This window comes from Schistocerca serialis, chromosome 4, assembly GCF_023864345.2.
Source record: "Schistocerca serialis cubense isolate TAMUIC-IGC-003099 chromosome 4, iqSchSeri2.2, whole genome shotgun sequence".
Classification (NCBI taxonomy): Eukaryota; Metazoa; Arthropoda; class Insecta; order Orthoptera; family Acrididae; genus Schistocerca; species Schistocerca serialis.
This window is the reverse complement of record NC_064641.1, coordinates 770,534,686-770,559,037: the sequence shown is the minus strand read 5'-3', so window position 1 is coordinate 770,559,037 and position 24,352 is coordinate 770,534,686. Positions and strand designations below refer to the sequence as shown.

The 24,352-nt window shown below is 41.1% G+C and overlaps 1 protein-coding gene across 1 annotated transcript in view; it reads right to left on the bottom strand.

The window, feature by feature from the left end:
* The window catches only part of LOC126474756 (fibronectin type 3 and ankyrin repeat domains protein 1-like), a 165,248-nt gene that overhangs the window by 124,842 nt on the left and 16,054 nt on the right, over window positions 1–24,352 (bottom strand). Inside the window, exons 2-3 of the mRNA XM_050102233.1 lie at window positions 20,227–20,417; window positions 11,365–11,489 (exon numbers count right to left, since the gene is read on the bottom strand). Coding sequence (XP_049958190.1) covers window positions 11,365–11,489; window positions 20,227–20,411 — 310 coding nt within the window. The 5' untranslated portion in view covers window positions 20,412–20,417. The remainder of the gene's footprint in view (window positions 1–11,364; window positions 11,490–20,226; window positions 20,418–24,352) is intronic.

Sequence of the window (24,352 nt, the reverse complement as noted above, 5' to 3'; positions counted from 1 at the left end):
ACCGACACGAAAGAAACTGTGTAAACTACCGACAAAACGACAGACCTGAATTCCATCAGAACTGGCGAGCTTTAAACAGAGCTGGGCCCTCTCGGCAAGGCGAATTTGTGGAAGTTAGGCCTCCTAATCCCAGTAACGACGCGCGGCAACAAGGAGACAGACAATGACTCGCACCGCAGGCATACACGTGCGCCGGCTGGCTCCGAGAAAAATAACATTATATCTGGTACTGCTAATGAGATTTTAATGCAACATTTTGGTTTACATGAAAATATATTCTGGATTTAAAGTACTTTCAGTGAGATACCAGATGGCACAGTGGTTAGTTTATGTGACAGCTACACGATTTTATCACGACGCTACTAATGAGTGACAATTTACAATGTTGCTTTTGCAGTGTTTCTGTTTTATATCTGTACAGTTTTCTGTTTTATTCTGGAAAGTAAAACAGGTTTTAGTAGTAACTTTTGTGGTATAGCTAGAATGAGACTGCCTTTTCCGTAGCACAGCAATACGTTACAGCACAGTACTTTCCTCATCACGGCAATAAGCGTAATAACTAAGACATTTATACGCAAAGCAATTCACTTTTGTGTATTATGAGGTAAGTACATTGACTTCTGCAGAACTTAGCTTTCGGAGGACGATAACTACGACACTTCCACACAGATTATGTTGCAACAAGACGCACATTTAGCGCTACAGTACACGTATTTGAGTGATTAATTTTGTACTTAAAACATTTATTTTTAAAGATTTTTGAATTACAAAGAAAGTTTTCCGTGATACATTTCATTCCATTGCTGTAATCTGTAACACCTGAGGGTATAATTACATTAATCCTCAGGGGGGTACACGCTTACTTTGTGTACCATGTGTGTGGCAACCACAAGGAACCCTAGCTAATATGGTATTTGCTTATACAACTTTACACATCGGTACCATATTTCTCTAACACAGAATTACACAGCTATCTGATCATTTAACTGAGAGATAAACTTTTTTTACTACATCAGTGACACATGTTTACGCAATTTCACAGTTGGGTAACTTCACACTTATGAAATTGTATTTTGTCTGTACTTTGTGAAATGCTCATATTTTTCGGAGCCATTGTGATACTATGAGAGCTTTATATGATGTATTTGGTATGAGATCATGATTTTTAAAGTACGTTTGAGGCAGATGACACTTTTGACATGAGCAGAGAATTTTTTTTAAGTTTTGAAATTATTGGAGGAAGCTACGACGATTTTGAGAGTTGACTAAGATGTTATGATATTATTACGACGACGATGTGTATTATACTGTTGAGGTATGTTTATGATTCATAAGATGATGATACCGTATATGAGGAGTTTGATTATGCTATGTATTTCTTATGATGAAATACTGAAGAAGTGTCGACGAATAAGGTAAGGAATAATGAGTAGTGATTAGGGACTCTGATTTGTGAAAAAGGTTGTTGGAAACCAAGAATCGTACTTTAAGAGTTATGAAATGTGTGTATATGAGTGAATGTATCACAATGCTGGCGAAAATTTTTTGGACAATGTTATATTTATAGGGTTTTGTTTCTACAAATTTGCAACACTAATTCTTGACCTGTGAAATATTTTTATGTGAGACTGTCACTGTAGCGGAAACTGCTGTCGTAAATATTTCCGTAAGAAAGTTAAGTGACCACCTGCACGTAATGCGTCGCGGGCACCCACCTGGGCGACAGCCGCCCGAAAAAAAGCCATTAGCCTTTCAGCGGCACAGGTAGAAAAAAAAAAGAGGGGAGGCCATTATAATGACAAGTGTCTTTCTACGAGAGTTGGGAGCTACTGACTTATGAAATGTCACATGACTATTGAATTATATTTTTATGCTTTGCTTTTCGTAGTTGCTTATTTCACTTGATATCTGGTTTCCAGCTGTGTTGCAGCATTGCTTTTATAAAATAAAATGCATTTGCTAGTGTGAACACTTTCTGTCAACAGATCTATTAAATAATAATTTTGTAATCCACATTCTTTAAAAAAGGAGCACTTGGAAAGGAAGGAACAATAAGAAGGGACTAGTAACAGTAACTGTACACATAATTTTCTTTTCAAGTACATGGTAATATTTTTTTTTACAATAAGTTGTTGTGGTGCACCACTTTAATTACTTAGACATTAAGATGTGATTATACATTTGCCTTATCTGCATTGTTATCTTTAGTGTACTATTTTTTCTGCTTGAGCTATGTCATGTTTAGATATAAGCTGCTGTTTGCCAGGCATAGTGCTACTGAACTTTAATTTGTGTTACTCTGCTAAGCCAGATTTTTTTTTTTTTTTTTTGTTTGCTGCTCATTGCCTTATATTAGTTGTAATTTATGCTGCTTGCTTTGCCTTTTGTATTTTTTATCATTGCTGTTTGTATTAATTGTTTTGTGCTGCTGCATTGCCTCGTCCCATAGTTTAATATCTGAGCTCAGTAGATTTAAGTTAGCTTAAGAGGGGGTAGACTATATAAGAAACGAACTATGGAGAATAGGGGAAGAATGCTTTGAAAGTTACATGAAAACGGTTTGGGCCTAAATGAGTATTGTACAATGAGCCATATTTATTTTGAAAGAAATATGAATAGAATACAGAAAGCAGGTATAGATAGAACTTTTTGGGAATAATGACGAATGAAGGGAGATCTCCGAGAAATAATGCAAAATACTGCAGTACAACAAACCCTGTCCTTTCTTTTTGTGTTATCCCACTATATGTTTGTGTACCCTTGTGTATTTTTCTTCCTGTCTCTGTGTAGTTTCATAGAACTTTTTCTTCTTTTAATATTAAGCTACATTCACTATGATGAGGAATACTGTTATCCTCAAATATAATTGGCATTAATAATATGTTATTTACTTTGTAAAGATATTAGACATTATTCATTCTGTTTAATGCTCATGTGTGAAGTTGATGTTTCAAAAGTTATTGTGATCCTTTATGTATGTACTCATGTCGTAATTCCACTGATGTATATGTTTATTTCTATTCTTTTGTAAAGCCTGTGTTACTACAAATGTTATCTGTATTGTTATGTTCTTTAATGATGTATTTTGTACCTTTGTAATTGTATTTTCATGTTGTAAATTTATAATTGTACAGACACCAGTTCTTCAAATTAAGTTACATTTCACTGCACACGTTTCTGTTGGTCATAGAATGTGGACAATATGTGAGAAGTAGGGACTGTTAGTGTTTGCACGTGTGTTAATAATTCAGCAAGGGACTGGATAACAGCATTGCTGGTTCTAAGGACAATTCCAAAAACTTTGTGAGCGCACAAGTGGTGGTTATGGACTTGCTATATTATCCGCAAGACTCTTCAATGGTGATTGTGCACCTGCACAGTCACAACAGATGGCTGTTGGTTATCTCTACAAGGACTACAGTGGGTCTACACCTTTGATGATCCATCAATATCATTATTTCTACAAGGACTGCAGTGGGTCTGCACCTCTGATGGCCCACCAAACCCGTAATCTCTACCAGGACTACAGTGGGTCTGCTCTGTGATGACCTACCTACAATATTCTTCAAAACGTCGAATGAACTCTGCTGTGGGTTTGCTCTGTTGTGGCCCATTACCTGTCAGCATGTCAAGAGTCAGCACTGTCTTTCCGTTGGAAGGACAACACTACTTCTTCAAGACTGCATGGAAATCCACTACTTCTGTGTGCATTTTCTTTTACTGCTCAGACTTTGAGAAAAACACTGCAATTTTACTGTGATGAATCAGGACTGTCTTTATGGACTGTGAGAAATTTTTAGCTCTTGACCAACATTGTATCAATAAGTGTGTGCATTTGATTTCTTTGTTATTGTAATTATGAAAATTTTTTTCAAATCTGTATTGGCCACTGCCCAATCCAATTTGTAAAATTTTTTGTGGGGAGCATGGGGGCTATGTAAGTAGGCTGTTTAGGTTTTTTTATTGGTAACGCCACCTCTGTATGAAAATCACTGGCTGTGCTGTGTGCAGTCTGTGGCTAGTTTGCATTGTTGTCTGCCATTGTAGTGTTGGGCAGCGGCAGCTGGATGTGAACAGCGCGTAGCGTTGCGCAGTTGGAGGTGAGCCGCCAGTAGTGGTGGATGTGGGGAGAGAGATGGCGGAGTTTTGAAATTTGTCATGAACTGCTATATTTATATATGATGATATCAAGATAAATACATTGTTTGTTCTCTATTAATATCTTTCATTTGCTAACTATCCCTATCAGTAGTTAGTGCCTTCCATAGTTTGAATCTTTTATTTAGCTGGCAGTAGTGGCGCTCGCTGTATTGCAGTAGCTTGAGCAGCGAAGATTTTTGTGATGTAAGTGATTTGTGAAAGGTATAGTTTAATGTTAGTCAGGGTCATTCTTTTGTAGGGAATTTTGAAAGTCAGATTGCGTTGCGCTAACAAAATATTGTGTGTCAGTTTAAGCACAGTCATGTATAAAAGTTCAAAGGGGACGTTTCACTACCTTGGGTCGGTGTCGGCTCTGTTGCTTTGTGTGAAATGGAGCTCAAGTGTACTGTGTTTTTTGGCTTGCTAGGAACTTGGGTGTCAAGGGCACTCGGTTACGGACGTCCTATAAAGTTCGCTATTGACAAGTTTAAAGGTGACTGTGTTCTTTACATGTACATATGTTTTCTATTCATTACAGACTACTAACCATAAGTTTCATTTGAACAGCAGTCGTTGCTTTTTTTCTAAGTTCGTTTGTGAGAATGGGTACCCGTCATTATTGCTAATGGTGTTGAGACAGCAACCTGCCACAAATTTATTTTAAGTTCCTTTATTCCAAGGGTACCGTTATCGGTTTCGAATCATTACGATTCATCGTCAGATGGCTTTCATGCTTTCATTACAACATGTGCTGCGTTTTTTACTGATTAGTTATCCTAAAATATAAATAATACATAATTATAAGCACATCACAAAGATGGTTCAGTTACAGATTTGCATTGGGATACGACTCACGTGAAATGTCGGTTGAGAGTACTTGTTTTCAGAGTTTTCGTCCAGCAGACAACGTTTGTAGTTTTCGCAGTATTCACATCATTGCACACATAAACTTGCATAATTGAGCGCTTCAGATTTGTCACTGAATGCATTGTGCAACGATAGAAATGTAGCTTTCAGTGACAAATCTGAAGCGCTCAATTATGCAAGTTTATGTGTGCAATGATGTGAAAACTGCGAAAACTACAAACGTTGTCTGCTGGACGAAAACTCTGAAAAAAAGTACTCCAAACCGACATTTCACGTGAGTCACATCCCAATGCAAATCTGTAACTCAACCATCTTTGTGATGTGCTTATAATTATGTATTATTTATATTTTAGGATAACTGATCAGTAAAAAACGCAGCACATGTTGTAATGAAAGCATGAAAGCCATCTGACGATGAATCGTAATGATTCGAAACCGGTAACGATACCCTTTGAATAAAGGAACTTAAGATAAATTTGTGGCTGGTTGCTGTCTCAACACCGTCAACATTTGTCTTCAAATAACAGCCACGGTCTCCAACCATCTCATCATATGACAAAATCGCATTGTTGCTAATGTTTTGAGTATTGAGTATTTTGCATGGCCCTATTTTGACTATAGAAACCCTTCATAACGACCGGGAGAGCGGTGTGCTGACCACAAGCCCCTCCTATCCGGATCCTCAGCTGAGGATGACACGGAGGTCGGATGGTCCCGGTGGGCCACATGTGGCCTGATGACGGAGTGCTTTATTTTGACTATACCTTGTATCTTAAAACCTTTGGTTATAACTGTTTGAGGATGGTATTTTTTTTTTTTTTTTTTTTTTTTTTTTGGAAGGAACTATCGAATTTGAAATGATAATGCATATGTAAATGGCGCTGTATGTTTGATATTCTTAGGATATTGTAACTGTGGTATTGACAAAAGGGTAGTGTGGGAATAGGATTCTGTATAAGTCATTTTGTTGTGTATTTTCCTTTAATGGCCGTGTTTTGAGATTACTATAAACCCTGCATTGTATTGTATAGTTAACTGGGTGGAGGTTCTTACTTTGATTTGTCAATTAAAATTTCATGTGATTAATAAAAGTATTTCCTGAATGATGTTTCGCACACACACACACACACACACACACACTCACAATCGTACACGATCACTCCTAACTACCACCATAGTATCAGTATTTCCAGTAGATGCGACATGTGTTGCATTGCTAATCGTTGAAACAGTTTGACAGTTCAACTGCTGATAATCTGGGATACTAGTCTGAATGAACACGTTGTACTAAAACAGAACTCCTAGAATAAAAAATTATGTGCGCACTGACTCACGCTAAAGGGAAAAATTAGCACGGGTGAATTTCCATGCAGATATTGGTGATAAACAGCACCTGTAAAGTGCATAAAAAATGGATCTGAGCACTATCGGAGGTCATCAGTCCCCTAGAACTTAGAACTACTTAAACCTGACTAACCTAAGGACATCACACACATGTATATGCCCGACGCAGGATCCGAACCTGTGACAGTAGCGGTCGCGCGGTTCCAGACTGAAGCGCCTGGAACCGCTCTGTCACACCGGCCGGCTGTAAAGTGCATAGCTCGATTGCTACCAACGCAATGAAATTTTTGCGAACCTGATGCCCCTCTTATACGATAGCTCCAGGATGTGCATGTCAATATGTGGTTATCGTCGTAACCTATTTTCTCACTCTCTGTGATTCACGCCTCATCCGTAGACGAAATTGAGTCTATGAACTGCGGACCGTAAGCCTCCCGACATAAGATCGTTTTGGATGGTGATCTTGTGCTTGCACGCACTGTAAGTGAACTGAATAAACTGATCGCACAGAATTGACCACACAAGATCGTAGTTCTTCGCACACTTGCTCCAGGATCATCTTCCACTCGTCATAATACTCGTTGCTCCATATTCGGTGTAGCGGTTCTGAGATGTCAACCGCGATCCCTTCGCTTATTGGGAATGATCGCGCTTCTGTAAGTCGTGGATACAGATTGTTGAATATTTTCTTACTGAGAGAGAATGCGGCGCTGACAATGTCGTTCGGGATTCACGACACGTGTCGGTCGATTAACGTCGTTGGTTAAACCATACCAGAGTACCATATCTGCGTGTGGTAATGGGACTCCATTTCACCGAATCTGCTGTTCACTCTCCACGGAATCACTAATCTTCGAGTGCTACGTCTGACGACAGAGTCACCGTTAAAAGACACAGTACAGAGACAAACACAGCCATTAACAAATGGGCAACGGACATCAATGGGAAGATTGTCTACACCACGGACAAGAGGACCGCGTCTATTCGTCATCACCGATACCGTCCTAAGTGGGAACTCCAGATGGTGACGCGGTTAGAAAAAAGTTGCATTTCAGGTGCGGATCCGGCGTGGCATGACCCTTTATGTTAGCGAAGTTTCCAGACATAGTTTGGCGCACAGGAAAATGTACGGAAACGTAATACAAGGGTTGCGGGATCGAGTCACCCTGCGAAAACTTTTTCTCATCCTTAATTTTTACGTGACGTACACTACAATTACCCTGAAATAATGCCGATATATTGTGTTTATTAATAATTTCTTAAATGGAAAGGCAAAGGCTAATTTGGGATTTCCAGAAAGGGACTGTAAGGTGTACACGAGAACTTCATACATAAAATCAGATACTACTGTTATTTTACAGCTCATGATTTACACATGCTGGAGTAGTATGCGTCGCAAAAACAGTGGAAGCAGTAATTTGCTCGCCATCTTGCATACGATATAACGGCACTTTTTTTTTCAAGTAGATGATTGTTTTAAGGTTTCCGTACAAAAACAAACTTGGTTAACAATCATAAAAAGTTCTCTCTCGTCACACAGTTGGACAGCTGAACGTTCGTATGCATCATTTCCCCAAATTCTGGCGTATATTTGGTTCAAATGGCTCTGAGCACTATGGGACTTAACATCTCAGGTCATCAGTCCCCTAGAACTTAGTACTTCTTAAACCTAACTAACCTAAGGACATCACACACATCCATGCCCGAGGCAGGATTCGAACCTGCGACCGTAGCCGTCGCGCTGTTCCGGACTGAAGCGCCTATAAACCGCTCGGCCACCGCGGCCGGCTCTGGCATAGATAGGTGGTGATGCACAAATGAATGTAATTTTTATGCACTCTTCTCGGGATGTGATTTCTTTTTCTTTCTCAAAGAGATAAGAATATTTATGAAGCTTATTGATCAAATTCCTTAGCTGTCGATAAAATTTGAAATTACAGTGTTGCACTAGCGGAGCGCATTTGTGGGTGTGGGTGTGTGTGTGTGTGTGTGTGGGGGGGGGGGGGGGGGAATGAAGGTCGCTTTAAAACCGCACGTTAGCAATCCTTCTATCCTTCTTCATCTTGAAAAAATTCGTTGTATAAATACGCTTTTGTTTGCTCCCTCTATGACTGAATTAACAGTAGAGATTTGATCTCATGCTCCTTTACTGTTTCATCATATCAGACACGTTGTATTGAGCATTATCCTGGTTTATTTGCAGTGTACGTAACGTAAAAATTTGAAAATAAAAAAAGATTCCGCATACCCTGGGATTATTGTTTGCACTCTTTTCAGTGAGCCAACCACCGCCTGAAAACTACGCTAACACAAATGGATCATGCCTCGCTCTACCCCAGCGAAAATGCTATTTTTTTCTAAACGCTGAACTATCTGGAGCTTCCAGATCCCTCACTTTCATTTCTGTCCGATTCCTGGACATACAATGAATTTGGAGGAAAGCAGTGATGATGGGCAGGCACGCTCCCTTTCTGAATACGGACTACATATGTAAAATTGAACATATCTCATCAAGTATGAATTTCGAGGTACGTTAGTAGGACATTTTCCTAATTTTGAGGCATGCTGTGACTTCACCTGTAAGAAACTCGCTCGGATAGCCAATGGCGTTGCACATTGGCTCCAGTTAACGACAAGGGCCGATGTGCTGGCTAGCCCAGATGTGGTTTCCACCTATACGATTACGTGAATAACAGGCTGGTACCCACGTCCTGTCTTAGTTATACGATTCGCAATCATTAAGGAAAGTGTTCGCACATTTTCACATGGGATAATTCTAGACGCTGATAGATAGGGTAAACATATTTCGTCCCGGGATGAAAAGATGTCGACAGGAAGTGCATCAGGCCAGTCTCTACCTCTAACAGTGGCAAATCCACGAATTGACATGCCAATCCCATCAAGACACAGGATAAAGGTTAGGAAGCAGAAGAAAGAATGTATCTCCTGTAAGAAAACGAGACACATTTTTAAGCATCCCGTACAAAAATTTGCAAATATACTTTTTCGTGGTTTTCGTTTTACAGGCATCCTTGCATAGGATACAAAGTGAGCAACGATGACATTGACAGTTATCAACTTATTGTAAAGTGAATAACAAATAACGATGGAAAAACAGATGACAGCAATAATATTTACAAACAAAATGATAAATTTCTGTAAATTTAGTGTACTTGGAGGTACACGTGAGAAACAGTTCAATTATCGACTAAAAAATTATTATTACCTTAGCGCATTAGCAATGTTTATTGCTCGATTGCAATGTAGTTGAATACGACACACACCTTAATGATGGATCTCTCCTTTGTTTGAGTAATTTTAATTTTACATACACAAGAATGCTACATTAACATCTTTCATTGTAATCATAGAGTACAAATACCTCTGGAGTGGCGAATTTTTATGAAGTAGGTACAATAAGAAACTACATAATTAGTAAATTACAAAAGGTGTAAAGAATGATAATGCAAGATTACTATTTTAATTTCTCCAAGAATGAGAGAATATTAAAAAATGTGATAGCTCAAAATGAATGTGAAGGAATTTCGTTCCTAAAATTTTTTCAAACTATGCTCAGGGCGCTTCACAGAAGAATGTTTTCATATCGAAAAGTCTGTCGGCATTGCACTTACGGATGACACTTCCACGAAATCAATAGATATTGTGTGTGTGTCTGTGTTTGTGTGTTTGTTTGTGTGTGTGTGTGTGGGGAGGGGAGCGGGGTGTCTGTATTTCTGTTTGTGTGTGTGTGTGTGTGTGTGTGCGTGTGTGTGAAAAAGAGATAGGTGAGATAGAGAGGATAAGAAATCATCATGCTTAATTAGAATCTTAGTAGGCTTAATGATAAACAGAAGTAGGACAAGAGCATACTCATTCTGAATCATCTTCCTATGCTACACAGAAGTTAGTAGTGATAGTATTGCTGACTGTGTTTTCACTTCTCAACATCAGATGCAAAATATAAGTCGTCGAAACTAACAAACAATCTGTAACAAATGTGAAGATTATAAATAATGTACATGCATCACATTTCATTGCTTAAAAAGGCGTGGCTGTAGCAGCCAAAAAAAAAAAAAACTGCCCAGTTGGGTAAAAAGGATAAAAAAATAGCAAAAAATGTCTCATATAGTATGTTTTCTTTCCGTATGTCATTAACAAATAATTTTGGATACACTCACGCAATGTGTACCTTTCTCTGCTCCCACTTTGTTTTTCAGTCATGTAAAGAACTGTTTTGTGAGATGCATAAATTTAATTTGCTTGCAGGTGACTATACAGAAGGGCGATTTCGGGTGAATGAATGTGCATACATGGTACTCAAATAAAACTAAAAGAAATCGATTTTAGTAGACATTAGAGCACAGCTATCTTTTGCGCTATGGGATATTACTCATAGTTTGTAAATAACGTTATGGTCGACTTTTGACTGTAAAATTATTTATTTCTTCAATCCACTATTGCAATTTTGACCGTGTGGCCGTTATCAATTAGAGATAATTGCACTTTAGCACATTTCAAAATCTAAAACCCGTCTGACATATATGCATGTCACTTCAGATGATTTTTAGGTTTTGACATGTGCTGAAGTGCAATTATTTGCAACTTAAAAATCGTCACACGGTCGAATTTGCAATATTGAGTGTCATGATTGAATAGTTTTACAGTCAAAAGGGGACGAGGATTTTATTTACAAAATTTCAGATCACTGTGAATTCTAGTTACGAGAAATTAATCTTAGTTTTTGATTGAGATTTCTGGAATTTATTAATTTGCAAAGTCACAAAAACGATTCCAGGCAAGCACTTTACCCCTACAGTACGAGGCCCACTCATAAAATATAAATAAAAAAGATTGTCATCCAATACTCTTACTTCGAAATGCAAGAATGCGGATTTTCACGTCATATTTTTCCTCATTCGAAGTTCACTGCCAGGCAACTAGGAGCGTTCTCTGCTTCTGTATCGCAACACTGGCGGTGCACTGCTTAATTTTGGGGTTCTGTGAGTCGCCCACCTGTTGTGCTAGCGGCAAAGGTGGCGCCCCAGGGGCTGTGGCGGTCGTCAAGGGAAGCTCGCAGCCGGAAGTGGGCACATCCTCCAGGGGGCAGGTCTCGCACCTGCTCGCGGGTTCTGTGGCCCCTGTGCAGAAATAAAACAAGGACACTCAGCAAACTAGGTTCGTACAGGCTTCCAGAGTGGTCGAGTAGCAACACAAAAGCGAATGCCGGACACTTGCCACGCTGGACATTTGCCACGCCAGACATTTGCCACGCTTGCTCCTTCGCCAGGTAGCTTGAGTAGCGATCCCAAAGGTAGGAGACGCCCTTCCTCGTACTTCTTCTGTCCGCTTTCAAACCGCCGTCTCCACATCTTACTCGATACAACCAGTACATAAGGGACCTTCTTCTTCGACATCTTGGCGAAATACAGAGTTTCTATTCCGAAATCGAAATATTTATAACTTTTGGGAAACGAAAGCAATACCGACGATTATGTTAGTACGTAATTAGTTCTGTTGTTGTTGTGGTCTTCAGTCCTGAGACTGGTTTGATGCAGCTCTCCATGCTACTCTATCCTGTGCAAGCTTCTTCATCTCCCAGTATCTAATGCAACATACATCCTTCTGAATCTGTTTAGTGTATTCATCTCTTGGTCTCCCTCTACGATTTTTACCCTCCACGCTGCCCTCCAATACTAAATTGGTGATCCCTTGATGTCTCAGAACATGTCCTACCAACCGATCCCTTCTTCTAGTCAAGTTGTGCCACAAACTTCTCTTCTCCCCAATCCTATTCAATACCTCCTCATTAGTTATATGATCTACCCATCTAATCTTCAGCATTCTTCTGTAGCACCACATTTCGAAAGCTTCTATTCTCTTCTTGTCCAAACTAGTTATCGTCCATGTTTCAGTTCTATACATGGCTACGCTCCATTCAAATACTTTCAGAAACGACTTCCTGACACTTAAATCTATACTCGATGTTAACAAATTTCTCTTCTTCAGAAACGCTTTCCTTGCCATTGCCAGTCTACATTTGATATCCTCCCTTCATCGACCATCATCAGTTATTTTGCTCCCCAAATAGCAAAACTCCTTTGCTACTTTAAGTGTCTCATTTCCTAATCTAATTCCCTCAGCATCACCCGACTATATTCCATTATCCTCATTTTATTTTTGTTGATGTTCATCTTATACCCTTCTTTCATGACACTGTCCATTCCGTTCAACTGCTCTTCCAAGTCCTTCGCTGTCTCTGACAGAATTACAATGTCATCGGCGAACCTCAAAGTTTTTATTTCTTCTCACTCCCTTCCGAACCACTGCTTCCCTTTCATGCCCCTCGACTCTTGTAACTGCCATCTGGTTTCTGTACAAATTGTAAATAGCCTTTCGCTCCCTGTATTTTACCCCTGCCACCTTCAGAACTTGAAAGAGAGTATTCCAATCAAGATTGTCAAAAGCTTTCCCTAAGTCTACAAATGCTAGAAACGTAGGTTTGCCTTTCCTTAATCTAACTTCTAAGATAAGTCGTAGGGTCAGTATTACCTCACGTGTTCCAAAATTTCTACGGAATCCAAACTGATCTTCCCCGAGGTCGACTTCTATCAGTTTTTCGATTCGTCTGTAAAGAATTTGTGTTAGTATTTTGCAGCTATGACTTATTAAACTAATAGTTCGGTAATTTTCACATCTGTCAGCACCTGCTTTCTTTGGCATGGGAATTATTATATTCTTCTTGAAGTCTGCGGGTATTTCACCTGTCTCATACATCTTGCTCACCAGATGGTAGAGTTTTGTCAGGACTGCCTCTCCCAAGGCCGTCAGTAGTTCTAATGGAATGTTGTCTACTCCCGGGGCCTTGTTTCGACTCAGGTCTTTCAGTGCTCTGTCAAACTCTTCACGCAGTATCGTATCTCCCATTTCATCTTCATCTACATCCTCTTCCATTTCCATAATATTGTCCTCAAGTACATCGCCCTTGTATAGACCCTCTATATACTCCTTCCACCTTTCTGCTTTCCCTTCTTTGCTTAGAACTGGGTTTCCATCAAGGCTCTTGATATTCATGCAAGTGGTTCTCCTTTCTCCAAAGGTCTCTTTAATTTTCCTGTAGGCTGTATCTATCTTACCCCTAGTGAGATAAGCCTCTACATCCTTACATTTATGCTCTAGCCATCCCTGCTTAGCCACGTTGCACTTCCTGTCGATCTCATTTTTGAGACGTTTGTATTCCTTTTTGCTGCTTCATTTACTGCATTTTTATATTTTCTCCTTTCATCAATTAAATTCAATATTTCTTCTGTTACCCAAGGATTTCTATTAGCCCTCGTCTTTTTACCTACTTGATCGTCTGCTGCCTTCACTACTTCATCCCTCAGAGCTAAACATTCTTCTTCTACTGTGTTTCTGTCCCCCATTCCTGTCATTTGTCCCTTATGGTGTCCCTGAAACTCTGTACAACCTCTGGTTTAGTCAGTTTATCCAGGTCCCATCTCCTTAAATTCCCACCTTTTTGCAGTTTCTTCAGTTTTAATCTACAGTTCATAACCAATAGATTGGGGTCAGAGTCCACATCTGCTCCTGGAAATGTCTTACAATTTAAAACTTGGTTCCTAAATCTCTGTCTTACCATTATATAATCTATCTGAAACCTGTCAGTATCTTCATGCTTCTACCATGTATACAACCTTCTTTTATGATTCTTGAACCAAGTGTTAGCTATGATTAAGTTATGCTCTGTGCAAAATTCTATCAGGCGGCTTCCTCTTTCATTTCTTAGCCCCAATCCATATTCACCTACTACGTTTCCTTCTCTCCCTTTTCCTACCGAATTCCAGTCACCCATGACTGTTAAATTTTCATCTCCCTTCACTATCTGAATAATTTCTTTTATCTCATCATACATTTCATCAATTTCTTCGCCATCTGCAGAGCTAGTTGGCATATAAACTTGTACTACTGTAGTAGGCGTGGGCTTCGTGTCTATCTTGGCCACAATACAGCGTTCACTATGCCGTTTGTAGTAGCTTACCCGCACTCCTATTTTTTTATTCATTATTAAACCTACTCCTGCATTACCCCTATTTGATTTTGTATTTATAACCCTGTATTCGCCTGACCAAAAGTCTTGTTCCTCCTGCCAGCGAACTTCACTAATTCCTACTATATCTAACTTTAACCTATCCATTTCCCTTTTTAAATTTTCTAACCTACCTGTTCGATTAAGGGATCTGACACTCCACACTCCGATTCGTAGAACGCCAGTTTTCTTTCTCCTGATAACGACGTCCTCCTGAGTAGTCCCCGCCCGGAGATCCGAATGGGGGAGTATTTTACCTCTGGAATATTTTACCCAAGAGGACGCCATCATCATTTAACCATACAGTAAAGCTGTATGCCCTCGGGAAAAATTACGGCTGTAGTTTCCCCTTGCTTTCAGCCGTTCGCAGTACCAGCACAGCAAGGGCGTTTTGGTTAGTGTTACAGGGCCAGATCAGTCAATCAACCAGACTTGGCCCTGCAACTACTGAAAAGGCTGCTGCCCCTCTTCAGGAACCACATGTTTGTCTGGCCTCTCAACAGATACCCCTCCGTTGAGGTTGCACCTACGGTACGGCTATCTGTATTGCTGAGGCACGCAAGCCTCCCCACCAACGGCAAGGTCCATGGTTCTGGGGGGGGGGGGGGGGGGGGGAGGGTAATTAGTTCTATCAAGTATAAATATAGACCCCTCTGTCTGTAGGGTAGCTCCCTTTCACGCATACTGATTGCGATAGAAACAGTGCATTGGCATGGGAGCAACAAGAAAGGTCTCAGATGAAACAGTTGCTGAACAGTTCAAAGAAAACTTGAGTCTCATCACAAATAGGTACGCTACTCATACAATTATAGTTGGCAGTGACTTCAATCTACCTTCCTTATGTTGACAAAAATACATTTTCAGACCCTATTGTAGATAGAAAACAACTTCCGTAATTGTTCTAAATGTTTTTTTTAATTATTTTGAACAATTAGTTCACGAGACCATTCAAATTGTAAATGGTTACAAAAACACACTTGACCTCTCAGCCACAAATAATCCTGAGCATCACGACGGATACAGGGATTAGTGAACACACAGTCGAGCGAGGATCAATTCCGTAACAAAGAAATTCACCAAAACTAAACGCGAAATATATCTATTTATAAAAGCAGCTAAAAATTCGGTTGACGTCTTTCTAAGAGACAGTCTCCAGTCCTTCCAAACTATGTAAGTGAAGACCATATGTGGCTTAAGTACAAAGAAATAGTATCAACAGCACTCGAGAGATTCATACCAAGTAAATTAATAAGAGACGGAACCGATTCCCCATAGTACACAACACACTACAGAAAGCTGCTGCAGGAGCACCGAAAAAGGCAAGTATAATTTAGACGAACGCAAAATCTCCAAGATTGGCGAAGTTTTACTGAGGCTAGAAATTTGGTGCGGATTTCAATGCGAGATGCATTTAATACTTTCCACAACGAAAGTCTCTCTAGAAATGTGGCGGAAAATCCAAAGAGATTCTGGTCCTACGTTAAGTAAACCAGCGGAAAGGCTCAGTGAGTACCTTTCCTGCGCGACAGCGATGAGGAGGAAGAGGGGGAGACAAGGGACCCAACCCTTCGGAGCAGGTAAAATCGTGGCAAATGTCTGGCGTGGCACACAAAAGCAACAGGTTAGGAAAAAATCGGCTATTCTTCATTTTTTACCTCAACGTTTCCTCTGATCTTACAATGAGTTGTGGAGAGTGCGCCGTGTACCATAGTAACTTCGCCATTAATTTTACCTTCATAGTCTTTTAGCGAGGTGTTTGTTTTGTGAGCTATATGTCAGCACGGTGTGACCATTGACGATGCCAGATCCCACCCTGTTGGCTTGGCTGATGGTAGGAATGATTGGTTGAGAAAGGGACTCGGACTCCAAAAAGTATAGCAAAGAACGAAAGATAAATAAATAAAATAAAGACCAGTCGTAGGAGTGCAACTCATGTTTCCAAAACAACAAGGTAACAGAACGTTGGTTTATGGAGGGGAGAAGAAAGGGAGGATTATAGCATGTAGGACGTATACAGGGTGTTACAAAAAGGTACGGCCAAACTTTCAGGAAACATTCCTCACACACAAATAAAGAAAAGATGTTAATTTCCAAGTTAGAGCTCATTTTAGTTTCGTCAGTATGTACTGTACTTCCTCGATTCGCCGCCAGTTGGCACAATTGAAGGAAGATAATGTTGACTTCGTTGCTCGTGTTGACATGCGACTCATTGCTCTACAGTACTAGCATCAAGCAGGCATTGTTGGTGATGTCTTGATTGGGCCCCACGTTCTTCCACCTACGCTCAATGGAGCACGTTATCATGATTTCATACGGGATACTCTACCAGTGCTGCTAGAACATGTGCCTTTACAAGTAAGACATAACATGTCGTTCATGCACGATGGAGCTCCTGCACATTTCAGTCGAAGTGTTCGTACGCTTCTCAACAACAGATTCGGTGACTGATGGATTGGTAGAGGCGGACCAATTCCATGGCCTCCACGCTCTCCTGACCTCAACCCTCTTGACTTTCATTTATGAGGGCATTTGAAAGCTCTTGTCTACGCAACCCCGGTACCAAATGTAGAGACTCTTCGTGCTCGTATTGTGGACGGCTGTGATACAATACGCCATTCTCCAGGGCTGCATCAGCGCATCGGGGATTCCATGCGACGGAGGGTGGATGCATGTATCCTCGCTAACGGAGGGCATTTTGAACATTTCCTGTAACAAAGTGTTTGAAGTCACGCTGGTACGTTCTGTTGCTGTGTGTTTCCATTCCATGATTAATGTGATTTGAAGAGAAGTAATAAAATGAGCTCTGACATGGAAAGTAAGCGTTTCCGGACACATGTCCACATAACATATTTTCTTTCTTTGTGTGCGAGGAATGTTCCCTGAAAGTTTGGCCGTACCTTTTTGTAACACCCTGTATAGGTTTCTGTATAAAGAAGCGAAGTTGGATCAACTTACCTTCTGACAGAATTTGAGCAGTGGTGGTCACGGGCATAAATCTGGGGAGGCCAGGAAACATACTGGAAAATCCCTTATACTTCCCTTTTGATGTATGCGTACCTAGCTTTCGTAACCATCACCACCACTACTACTACTATTACTACGAAAACGATGACGATGGCTACCACTACTACTACTACTGCTAATAATAATAATAATAATAATAATAATAACAATAATAATAATGACACTCACTTTTCTTTATAAACGAACTTGTAGATTGAGCGTTGTTACTTGTAAAACAATTTAACTGGACGATCTTCCTTTTTCACGAATCTTCCGATGGCATCGCCATACCATGTGTCTCAGCTTTCAAGTTTTCGCAGTACTGATTCTCAATCGAGGTACAAGCAAGAGCTGATAAGCGGTCCTGTCCCATAATGTTACTCAAACACAGTTTTGCACGTTTAAGACAAGAAAAACTCCTTTCAAGTGAAGCACTTGTTGCAGAAATGGTAGCAATTAGAAAAAAATAGTTCCTGAAAGAATTCATTCTCAGTCATTTATTTGACTATGTCTCCCATGCTGACAAAGTGAAATGTTTATTTATGCTGGGAAGGAAATAGAGTCTCCAGTTCTAGACACAACTGCGAGCGACATGAAGGACGCACTATACGTTTGCAATATTGAATTTACACTGTCTAAAAGAAATGCTGAGCATAATTGGCGAACTGAGTAGTATCGCCTAATTTAAGGAAGAGCATTTTATCACAATGTGAAAATCGTGTTTCCAGTTCTGTTACAATATATCTAGCACCTGACAGTACAACTCTTTGTATTTTGACATTAATAGATTGGCAGTGCATTCATCCACCATATTAGCTATACCCATGGAAGCTTCAGGTTGCGTATTAGTCGAGCATTTCAATCCACGACATTTAAAAGTCGATCAATTTTGTCTTCATTTCTTAAGATTTCCTTTTGAGCTAAGCATCCTGAGGCAGCATTGTTGCAAAGCTGCGCATCACTATTTTTTTTTTTTTTTTGAAGAATCGTGAAAGGCGGTCTTTACAAACACGCTTTGAAAAACAGAGAGAAAACTTGATGTTTCATACTGTGGCGAAAAAGCGCAATACCCTTGCTCTTCACAGCTTTAAAACTAGTTCAGTTCCAGGTATAAAATCGTTAAGATCTCTATAAAACGCATATTCAGAGTTTCAGGATACTTCTGAAAGTAATCTATCTGTTCTAGCGAAGTAATAACACTCAAAATACGCTAAGCGCTATACGGACTAACATGCGCCGTTCCAATACCACGTGACTTGAGCAACAGAAGATGTTGAGGACAGATTTCTCGTTCTGCGCATCAGAATGCTCACTCCATAGATATTTATACTTTATGAGAAGAATGTATGGTGTAATGTTTACATGAGGTTTATTCTTATGACGAAAGGAGTATAGTAACGCCAGCCTGTGTACGTGGTTGCCCAATAAATACCGTTGGAGCAAGACAGTGTGTGAGTCAGCATATGAGCCGTGGTTAATGCGGATTGTTGTTCTGAGAAGCATGCATGGCAGTCCACCGCGTGTATGATAGCATCCACACGATCATGGGCTGCTACAGAACCCATGGTTATCCTGCATCCTTTAAAAACTAGTTATAACGGATACCAATACCGTCAGTCACCTGAAAAAGTTGAAGAACGAAAAATCTCAATTATTGTAAAGATGTAAGTTCCCTGTTTTATAGCGCTGTGCATAGAGCTACTTTTCTTTTCTTTGTCGGATTGACGTATTAAATTATATGTGGGCACACAGGACGTTTCACAATTCCTATTACAGGCTTGTAGGAGTTGAAGAGGAGATTTAGTAGATAAAGTTTTGATAAGGAACCCATGCCCAGGAATTTACCGTTTTGATATCAAATAAGTTTAAAGAATGGAACAGTTTCAAATCTCGCGTTTCACGGTACGCACACAAGCTGAGAAAATGGACACCCTTGTTTGTCCTCATTCTAAGCATGACATGACATACCAGTTTCTTCCGACTATAACAGTAACTGCGAGGAACTGGTAGGCTCACAATTGGGAGGGTTGGCTGTGGTGCCCCATGGATGTCATTCGTTATACAGAGCAGAACCCTATGACGAGTGCTACAAACACATTCCATGCCATGGGCTCATGTAGAGCACACGGGTCAAAGCTCATTGCATCCGTTGTGCGCATCCCATGAAGCCCTAGATTTGAAAGTGATCCTATTTTCGAACTTACTTTACATCCAAAAGGTACATTTCCGGACATGGCTTCCTTGTCAGAACTTCGTCTATGAGACCCCACTACAGCCCCTAGAAGCCTGTAATAGGAATTATGAAACACCCTGTACATACTGCATACACTTGCATAATAACAAATTAAAGCGCTGTCTCTACTGTACATTAATTGGCCTAAATGAAAAGATCACTGCAAATCATTGTGATCGATTACTGTAATAACGTGATACCAAAGTGTTATTAAGTGAATGCACTATTACAAGATTTCATTGTTAATTGAACAAAAGCCCGTGAGTAAGAATTTGCTCAGTCAATCACTCCCACACCGCCGGCCGGAGTGGCCAAGCGGTTCTAGGCGCTACAGTCTGGAACTGCGCGACCGCTACGGTTGCAGGTTCGAATCCTGCCTCGGGCATGGATGTGTGTGATGTCCTTAGGTTAGTTAGGTTTAAGTAGTTCTAGGTTCTAGGGGACTGATGACCTCGGCAGTTAAGCCCCATAGTGCTCGGAGCCATTTGAACCAACTCCCACACCCCACAGTGCTCACCGTAAGGTATCAAACAGTAAAATTAGAGATGATACTGACCAGTATACAGTAACCCAGCCCCGAACGCGGTCGTGCATCTGTAACGTGTAGACGATGGAGCGATCTCCATTGCCCGCCTGTAGACCCTCTGGAGGATTCCAGGACAGCGTCACGGAGTAGCGGTCCCTGGACACCACTGATGGCTTGGCTGGAGCCTGCAATTCCACGGTGTGCTCGTTGGACATCGGAGCCTGAAAAAATCGTGACTAATGTTAACATGACCTACCGATTAATGGTGAAGATGCACTTACAATAAACTTTTAATCGATCTTCAAAAATCATACCATATTGGCTCGATGCCAAACTTTCTCTAAAAAATATATGATGTAATACTTAGCAATGTTCCCGTTAATTTACAGGGATACATTTTCGTACATAGTTTAAATGAACAGAAGAAATTGATGCTACAGGCAGGCTAACAGGAAATGTCTATGAAGTAACCAAATTTTCAACACTACAACAGATCATCAAACATGAACTAAATTGGTGTTACTAAGCATGATTTTCCGAAATTCTTTCACCGGAGAAGGTACAGGATATATTCCAGAATTCGAACCAACATCAGCTGCCAACTTGAGTAATTTGAAAGCAGATACACCGGGTGTTTTTGTGTCCCATTCTGAATAGGTGGAACACAATTTATTATCAATCGCAATGATGGTGATGCGGAAATCAGAGGAACAAACAGGTGGTTCCTATGGTCAATGACGCCGGAGCTCACGAAGTCAACAGCAAGCCAGATGTTAAGTTCAAAAATGGCTCTGAGTACTATGGGACTTAACATCTGAGATCATCAGTCCCCTAGAACTTAGAACTATTTAAACCTAACTAACTTAAGGACATCACACACATCCATGCCCGAGGCACGGACCTAAGCCCTTAGAGAATAGTTGGAAGGGCTGGGCAAGTGTTGGGCCTTGGTATTTACGGACGCCCGCGTAAGTGGATGGGGCCACATGACACATCCGTGACAGCCAAGTTGCAAGCTGTGGCCATGATACGAAGCATGATGTCTCTGATCTTCCCTCCATATCGACATTCAGGCCGGACAGGGAGAGCGCATCACTGTCAAATCGTAATTCCCTCCCCCTCCCCCCATTTAATCGGTGCGCAGGACCGAATATGCTCGAACCTATCCTGACTTTGTCGAGGGAAAGCAGAAAGTTTTGATGGAATTTCCACCACATGCTTCCATGACATTTCCTCGTCGTGATTTGCTGGATCGGATGCTGGCTCTGTCTGTGAATTACTAGCCGATCAATGGTTTCTAGGGTGATGGTTGGCCCTGCCTGCATGTAAGTGAGTGTGTACGAACTCCTGGCTGGTGATAACCTCAAACATGTGCCACCATCAATTGCTGATGACGATTCCTTCGGTCCATATGAGGTTCCGGACGAAATGTCGAGCCCATACGTGGGAGCCCACACGGTGATTGCATGCATGGGTGGTGCAGTTACTGAGTCAGGTGCAGGAGGTGGAAGAGGGTCCGGGGTCTGCATTCACGTGAAATTCGGGCCAGACGTGGTCTATTTATAAGTTACAAGAAAGCTGGTGAGTGCTTTTGCAGCGTCGGTGGTCATCACTTCCTTGCCTGCCTGCTTTCTGAACGTCCTGACCATCAGATCGGCTTCAGAATTGGATATTAGGTGAAACGTGGCGGTGGTGGGGTGCAGAATGCCGTTGTTTCGCGAAACACCTGAAACTCAAATGTCTTGAATTGAGAGCCATTGTCGAAAAGCAGGGTGAAAGGTGCCCCTCTATTGCAAATATTGTGGAGAGGTAGTTGCTGTGGTGGTGGTAGCCAACTGTCCGACATTTGGGACGTTAAAGAGGGCATAAACAAATAGAAACCACATTGCTCCCTGGAATGATCTGGCAAAATCTGTGTGCACTCATTGACAGGGAGATCAGTGCAGGGACAAGGGTTGAACTACTACACTGGGACTGATTGATTGTGACTGCACTCCTGAAATGGACTGGCGCGTCCCGCCCGATTTCCGACCTGAAGCCAATGGAATAGCTCTGGGACAAGTTAGAATGTCGATTTTGCTCTCGACCTCAACGTCCATCATCACTATCTTCTCTGGTTTCGGCTGTTAAGGAACAATGGGCTGCATTCCTGCATTGACGTTCAGACGCCACATGCAAAGTGTCGCCAGCAGACTCCAAGCCGTCATAAAGGCGAATGGTGGATACAATGTATCTCGTATATTAATGTCCACTTGTAAGTGTCATACAATGATATAATTTTTCATGTACATTCACTGATATATGTGAATACAGATTATAGTAGAGATGGTAATCTTCAAATGCAGTACATTCATGTAGCAAAGAATACGAAACTCAATCGCATATTGTAATACAACACAATGAATAGAAGCAAAATTACACTGAAACTTTTAGCAATCACGTGTGCATAATCATTTAAACACAAGTAGAATTACTGTCATTAATCAGATAATCATCTGCTCACACAAGAAACTCAGTACTATTCGTCAGGCATTTACAGTGCCACAACTTTAGAGTCGCTGAGGGTACCAGCAATATGAAACAAAGAACGAGCTCTACGAAGTTTCACGAATGGTGCCTAATTTAACGGTCAGTACACAGCGACAGGCGGCAAACTTACCCCGTCCTAGTACACTGAGGTGACAGAAGTCAAGGGATACCTCCTTATATCGTATCGGACCTCCTTTCGCCTACTGTAGTGCAGCAACTCGACGTGACATGGACTCAGCAACTCGTTGGAACCTCTATAACCGTCCACAAGTGTTGAAAGTGTTGTCGGTGCAGAATTTTGTTCGCGAACTGACCTCTTGAAAATGTTCCATGCCGTGTGATGTGGTTGGCCAAATCATTTGCCTGAATTGTCCAGAACATTCTTCAAACCAATTGCGAATTATTGTGGCCCCTGACATAATGCTCTGGCTTCCATAAACATTCCATCATTGTTTGGGAACATGAAGTCTGTGAATCGCTGCAAATGGTCTCCAAGTAGCCGAACTTTCAATGATCGGTTCAGTTGGGCCAAAAGACCAAGTCCATTTTATGTAAACACAGCCCACACCATTATGGAGCCGCCACTAGCTTGCACAGTGCTTTGTTCACAACTTGGGTCCATGGCTTCGTGGGGTCTGCGCCACACTCGAATTCTACCATCAGCTCTTACCAGCTGTAGTCGGGACTCATCTGACCAGGTCACGGTTTTCGAGTCGTTAAGTAATAGAACCCAGTACGTTGTCCTCGATGGTGAGTGTTCATCGGGGGTGAGGGTATCATCTGGAGTGCCCCAGGGAAGTGTGGTAGGTCCGCTGTTGTTTTCTATCTACATAAATGATCTTTTGGATAGGGTGGATAGCAATTTGCGACTGTTTGCTGATGATGCTGTGGTGTACGGGAAGGATACAAGATGACTTGGACAGGATTTGTGATTGGTGTAAAGAGTGGCAGCTAACTCTAAATACAGATAAATGTAAATTAATGCAGATGAATAGGAAAAAAAATCCTGTAATGTCTGAATACGTCACAGTCACGTCGATTAAATATTTGGGCGCAACATTGCAGAGCGATATGAAGTGGGACAAGCATGTAATGGCAGTTGTGGGAAAGGCGGATAGTCGTCTTCGGTTCATTGGTAGAATTTTGGGAAGATGTGGTTCATCTGTAAAGGAGACCGCTTATAAAACACTAATACGACCTATTCTTGAGAACTGCTCGAGCGTTTGGGATCCCTATCAGGTCGGATTGAAGGAGGACGCAGAAGCAATTCAGAGGCGGGCTGCTACATTTGTTACTGGTAGGTTTGATCATCACGCGAGTGTTATGGAAATGCTTCAGGAACTCGGGTGGGAGTCTCTAGAGGAAAGGAGGCGTTCTTTTCGTGAATCGCTACTGAGGAAATTTAGAGAACCAGCATTTGAGGCTGACTGCGGTACAATTTTACTGCCGCCCACTTACATTTCGCGGAAAGACCACAAAGATAACATTAGGTCTCGTACAGAGGCAAATAGGCAGTCATCATTCCCTCGTTCTGTTTGCGAGTGGAACAGGGAGAGAAGATGCTAGTTGTGGTACGAGGTACTCTTCAACACGCACCGTATGGTGGATTGCGGAGTATGTATGTAGA